Source organism: Spermophilus citellus, assembly GCF_964194105.1.
Source record: "Spermophilus citellus genome assembly, chromosome: 5".
In the NCBI taxonomy this organism is placed as follows: domain Eukaryota; kingdom Metazoa; phylum Chordata; class Mammalia; order Rodentia; family Sciuridae; genus Spermophilus; species Spermophilus citellus.
In genome coordinates, this window is record NC_138186.1 from 154664657 (window position 1) to 154671086 (window position 6430).

General features: G+C 41.2%; 1 protein-coding gene across 2 annotated transcripts in view; it reads left to right on the forward strand.

Moving 5' to 3' along the window:
- Positions 1–6133, forward strand: part of GRM1 (glutamate metabotropic receptor 1) — a gene marked incomplete at both ends in the record, with an annotated part of 392517 nt that extends 386384 nt beyond the window's left edge. The window contains one exon of one of the 2 annotated variants that reach the window (XM_081295885.1): positions 5209–6133. In XM_081295885.1, the coding sequence (XP_081152011.1) occupies positions 5209–6133 (925 nt within the window). The remainder of the gene's footprint in view (positions 1–5208) is intronic. The other variant, XM_081295886.1, reaches the window with a different exon arrangement.
- Between the last annotated feature and the right edge of the window lie 297 nt (positions 6134–6430).

Here is a 6430-nt window from a genome sequence, read left to right on the forward strand (position 1 = left end):
GGTTTTCTTCGGGTTGTCTTTTGACCCATATCATGTTGCTTAAGGATGTAGGATGGAGATGTTCTAAAGATGCTAAAGGAAGGGCTGAATATTTATACTATTTAATATTGTGAATTTCAGTAAGACAGTGGTTCTCTGAATTGCTTCTGATGAGGTAGTCTCTCTGGGGGACTCACAATGTTATTTAAGATTTAATAACAACAGAAACTACCAAGATCTCATATAATTAGAAAACATTTCTCTTCAAAAGCACACTTAGAGGTTCTCCACATTACAACTAGTGGTGAGTCAAAAATCGAGAAATTTTAATTATGTTCAGATAGGCCCCAGGTTGTAGAATATATACTAAATATGCAGATTTTTTTTTCTGGAAATCTTTCAAGAAGTAGAACTGAAGTCAGCTGAAGTCCTTTGTATGGCAGACTCCCTTGGGATTGTCTTAGAAAACAGAAGTTTGCCTCAAGTGGTTTCAAAAAGTTCCTAGGCCTGAGAATCTACAGGAGTCACCTTCTAAACTGGTAGTACCTGCTGACTGATGCCCCTGAAGGCGAGAGTATTAGGACAACCCCTTCTGCCACACTGTGTTTCAGCAGAGGTAGCACCACACCTTTCACTTCCAGAGAAAGCAAAATTAAACTCCTCTGATTCCAAGAAGTCAGTCTCCCTCCCTTATGGGAAAGTCTTGCCTTGTCCATGGGCTTTTTGGGTACTGTCCTTACATCTGTTGTGAAGCTGTTAAGCCTAGTGGCAGAGACTTAAGTTGGACATAAGGGAGACAGGTGTTGTGCAAGCCTTCCCTTCAGGCAGCTTCTGCAGGATGCCTCCCTCCTGATCTGAAACACCCACCCACTGTTATTCCCATTTTAGACCTCTCTGGAGCAGAAAGCAGTATACTCTGCAGATGTAACTAGTACTTACTGAAACAAATAAAACAGACAGGATCACTCTGAATGCCAAAGATATACTAATCTGTTTACACCACCCACTCCCAACTCTTCTCTAAAGTGCTGTAAATATTGGGTTTTGTGTTGGGGGGATTGTGATACTTATCTAATGAAGGAAAAATCAAAGCAAAATCCTGTTCCTGTTTGTAGCTGGAACTACAGCCCCAGACCTGCTTAGCTCTGCAAGTGATAACCGCGCATCATTCTATACAACCCTGCTTCCTCTAAGCCTACAGTCTTTTCCTCCATTAACTCTATTATCAGTAAATATATTTAACCACCTGAAGTATTTACCTCAAAGTACTACATTTGATCTTCAAATAGGAGATTTTTTTAGGCCCCAGTTCTGTCTTTTGAAGTTGAAGCAAGAGAATATGGTGTTTTGTGACAATTATGTGGTGTTTACTAAACCAGACTGCTTTTCTTAAGATTAGGAAACAAATAAAATTAAACAATACAAGGAATAAGCTAGTGGCCAAAGGGGAATATATTAGGATTCCCTGGAATGAAATAGAAGTCTTATTTCATTGTATTCTTGCATTTTTTAAAATGCATTCATTTCCTTTTGGTGCCACATATTTCATGCATTATTTTCTTCTTAACATCACAGAAATAGGTTCCCAACCTTTCCAAATAGAATATTTTCTTCTCACATCAACATAGCTATTAAAACTTTACCTCAATTAATGATAGTAACTACCTTTATTAGAGGTTGTTTGAATACAGAACACAACAAAGCTTCCCAGTGTTTATTTACACTTTATGGTTAAAGATTACACATGCATTTAAAAATAGCAGTGTATTATTTACAAAGACATAATATATATTCTTTCTAAAAACAATGCTTAATGCATGCGTGGATTCATAGACCATTCAGCTTGTCCGTGGACCACCGGTGAGAAATGGGTAATTCTGAAGGGCCAGATTCTATAGACTGAGCTACAGTTTCTCAGATGATGCATTTCATCTACTAACTTGGGTTTTTAAGAAGCAATTTATTTTGTCCTTGAAGAAAAACAAGGTTAGTCTAATTTTTGTAATCTGATAAATGCCCTGGGGCATGAGATCTGTTTCCTAATTAAACAGGACCTTACAGCAAAATTAGAGCAAGACTCTGAGGGGAAAGAAAAGCTGCTAATTTTGACAGCCACGGTGAAAATTTCCCTTCACAAGAATAAAAATTGGGTTCCATCAAAACAGAACTAAATTGTGCTTTTATCTGCCTGCAAAATCATTAATAATACTGTTAACATATGGACGTGTGTGATTTAAAAAGAGCTCCACATGGAACCCCTGCACAATATGGAAAACGGCCCATGTGAGTGAATGGTTAAAGCTGAGTGGAGTCACCTAAGGTTTTCCCAGAAATATACTAGAAGACCCTTTTTTTGCTAATATATGGGGAGACTGGGGCAATGTTTCATTGGGTCCTAAGCCTGAGGGTTGAACTAGGTGCAGACCAGCTCTCAAGGAATCCTTTCCTTTCCTTCCTTCCTTCCTTCCTTCCTTCCTTCCTTCCTTCCTTCCTTCCTTTCTTTCTTTCTTTCTTTCTTTCTTTCTTTCTTTCTTTCTTTCTTTCTCTCTTCTCTCTTTCTTTCTCACACACATGCCCATAATTCAGTGAAAACACAAATAGAATTTTAGTTTAATGATTTTATTAAAGTGAATAACGAGGGGAAGATATTGGGGAAAGAAAAAAGTTTTTCCTTTGCAATTGAAAGCAGTGAAAATCACTAAAGTAGAAGGGTTAATAAGGCATAATTAAGGAGGATAAGGTTCAGATAGCAGTATTTTGTGTTCTTGAAGAGCTATATCAAATATATAGAGAAAAACAGTGTGTATAGAGTGGTGGAGCAGACAATGAAATGAGGAGGCATGTTCATCTAGAGTTTTATACTCAGAAGAGGAACTGTGTTTTCTGGTTTTTTTCTTGGGCTGGCTGGTTAACTGTGTCCTTACCGGGGACACCACTATCCTGTACTTGAGCTTCCTCATCTCAGAAGCTGGTCAGCTATCCGAACAATATAGAGAAGAAGTTTATAAACTTAGCATCTACAAACACAGATTCTCTGATAATATATCAAGCGCATATTAGAGAGAGATATTCATTTTGTTATTGTTGTTGTTTTTGGTACCAGGGATTGAACTCAGGGGTGCTTAACTATTGAGCCACATCCCCAACCCTTTTTTATGTTTTATTTATAGATAGGGGCTTGCTAAGTTGCTTAGGACCTCGCTAAGTTGCTGAAGCTGGCTTTAAACTCTCCATCCTCCTGCCTTAGCCTTCCAAGCCGCTGGGATTATAGGCATGTGCCATGGCCTTTGTTTTGATATAATAGTTTAGAAATAAAAATTTTCTCAGACAATTAAAAATGCCACATGGATTATCAGATATATGGGAGAACTATCTTTTCCCCCAAGTTATAAAGTCAAAATTTTTAGCTGTTATTTCTGTTTTATATAGCATATATACGTATATATACATGCATGTGTGTGTGTGTGTATTATAGAGCCTTTTGTAAACAGAACTATTTATAATCAATATCAGACTTTGTACACTCATTTGTACTTATTTGGCTCACTTCACCTTTCAGGATTATAATATGAAATGTTACCATCCACATAAATGTGAAAATCACATAAAATTTTTAATGTGATTCACATTTATAGTATCAAAATTATTAAATAAACCATTATGGTAATTATTTATCATTTCCCACATAGCTTTCAAACAAAAAAAAACTATGATACAGAATCCTCAATTTCATATCCCAACCTAAGGGGAAAAAAATGTTCACATTCTTTTCAATGTCACAAATGTGTTCTTAATTTTTTAAAATATTTTTTAGTTGTCAATGGACCTTTATTTTATTTATCTATGTGTTGTGCTGATAATCAAGCCCAGTGCCTCACACATGCAAGGCAAGCGCTCTGCTACTGAGACCCAGCCCCAGGCCCTCAAATGTGTTCTTATTGTGCTACTTGTTGCTTTAATGGGTACAAAGAAAAAAAGTAAACCCTTAAAAAACAGAAGAAAAAATGACTTACTTCTTTTAAGTATTAACACTGATGCTATTAATAGGATGCTATGGTAAGGTACCGCCATCTGCTTAAAGTTACACAGAAAATAAACCAAGTCCAAAAGCAAGACCATACTGCAATATACAGGGTAGAATTTGTGGTTTATACATACAGCAAGTTTATTCATTTTTTCTTCTTCTTAACAAAGGTTTTATATTTGGTTGGTTTCATGAGGGTTCCATCAAGATGAAACTTGATAATTTGCCAGGCACAGAGAGGAAAGATCCTGGCAGGGGCCTGTGTCTCAGTAACTGCCAGTTTGTCTGAATCCTAATTTTGTCTCATTTGCAGCAAATTATGGTGGATGGCTAAAGCGAAATATGAGCATCAGTATTTTCTTAGGCTTCTTCGTCGCTCTTTTCAAACACAGCTAGTTGAAAATTCCAGTGTGAAAAATCCCAAACTAGCTGCTGTGATTCAAGAACTTTAAAGGAATTGTTTTCTATTGTATTTGTCGGGAATAATGTTTTGAAATAAAAAAGAAAATGGAAAGGTATGGAACACATCAGTCAATCATGGATGTGAGTTTTTCTGCCATCTACACTTTCCTCTTTCATCCAGGTACCACGTGCCCCTCTGGTAATAGGAAATAACTTCATAGCAGAATGGGCAACTGAGAAGTTCTATTTCATAATTCCACAGGCCATGGGATTAGACTTATATATGAGTCTTAATTTGTCCCACAAACTGTAGTCATCACATTCTATCACCCAAGTGTAACTAAGATTTAAATATTTTTTTTCCTTCATCAGTTTGGGAATCTTTCAAAGGTTTGCATTGAATAATTGTTTTATTATTGCCTTTGAGAAGTGTGTGTGTGCGTGCACGCGCAAGCGTGCGGATGTGTGTGTTTGTGTATGTGATAGACAGAGAGAGAAAGAGAAAAAGAGACAGACAGACAGACACCCCTCCACAGTTTAGCTTTTCTCCCGAACAATGTTGCCCAGGGTCAGAATTTCTTTTCTTGGAGTGGTGCACATGTCCGGCTTGCAGCTCAGAGGCATGCGTAAATGCTGCTCCTGGTGTTGGATTTATACTGAAGGGAGGCTGGGGTGTGGAGGGAGGACCTAGAGGGGAGGGTACAATTAAATCACATTGAGCTGGGTATGTGTAGGAATTATATGTATTTTATTCTCTGTGAATAATCCATCTGCAAATAAACCCATCTCTATTTTATTCATAGTTCTAATGGCAAGTCTGTGTCATGGTCTGAACCAGGTGGAAGACAGGTGCCCAAGGGACAGCACATGTGGCACCGCCTCTCTGTGCACGTGAAGACCAATGAGACGGCCTGCAACCAAACGGCCGTCATCAAGCCCCTCACTAAAAGTTACCAAGGCTCTGGCAAGAGCCTGACCTTTTCAGATACCAGCACCAAGTCCCTTTACAACGTGGAAGAGGAGGAAGATGCCCAGCCAGTTCGCTTTAGCCCTCCCAGCAGCCCTTCCATGGTGGTGCACAGACGCATGTCACCCGCGGTGACCACGCCTCCTCTGCCGCCCCACTTGACAGCGGAGGAGACCCCTCTCTTCCTGGCGGACCCGGCCATTCCTAAGGGCTTGCCCCCTCCCCTCCAGCAGCAGCAGCAGCAGCAGCCACCGCAGCAGCAGAAACCCCTGATGGACCAGCTACAGGGAGTGGTCAACAACTTTGGCGCGGCAATCCCGGACTTCCATGCGGTGCTGGCAGGCTCTGGGGGCCCAGGGAACGGGCTGCGGTCCCTGTACCCGCCCCCGCCACCCCCGCAGCACCTGCAGATGCTGCCGCTGCAGCTGAGCACTTTCGGGGAAGAGCCCATCTCCCCGCCCGCGGAGGACGAGGACGACAGCGAGAGGTTTAAGCTCCTCCAGGAGTACGTGTATGAGCGCGAAGGGACCACGGAGGAAGACGAACTGGAAGAAGAAGAAGAGGACCTGCAGGCGGCCAGCAAGCTGACCCCTGAGGCTTCTCCTGCCCTGACGCCTCCGTCGCCTTTCCGAGACTCGGTGGCCTCAGGCAGCTCAGTGCCCAGCTCCCCAGTGTCTGAGTCAGTGCTCTGCACCCCTCCCAACGTGTCCTATGCCTCTGTCATCCTGAGGGACTACAAGCAAAGCTCTTCCACCCTGTAGGGAGGAGGCGTCCGAATGGAGAAGCAGGATAAGCCAGAGAGCTCCAACCCCTCCAGGGATGTGCAAAAGCCAGGAGGAGAAGAGGGTGGGGGCAAATGGGGAGGAGAGGAAGAGAAAGCTGCTGCTGCTGCTGCCTTAACGGAGGAGAGAGGGAAAGATAGCAAGCAAACAGTTAGCCAGGCCAGGATTCTGATTCTTGAGTTATTCAAAGCCTTCTCTAGGAAGAAAGGGAATTCTGACAAAGCACAATTCCATATGGTATGTAACTTTTATTGCAAAAAATAAAAATAAAAATAA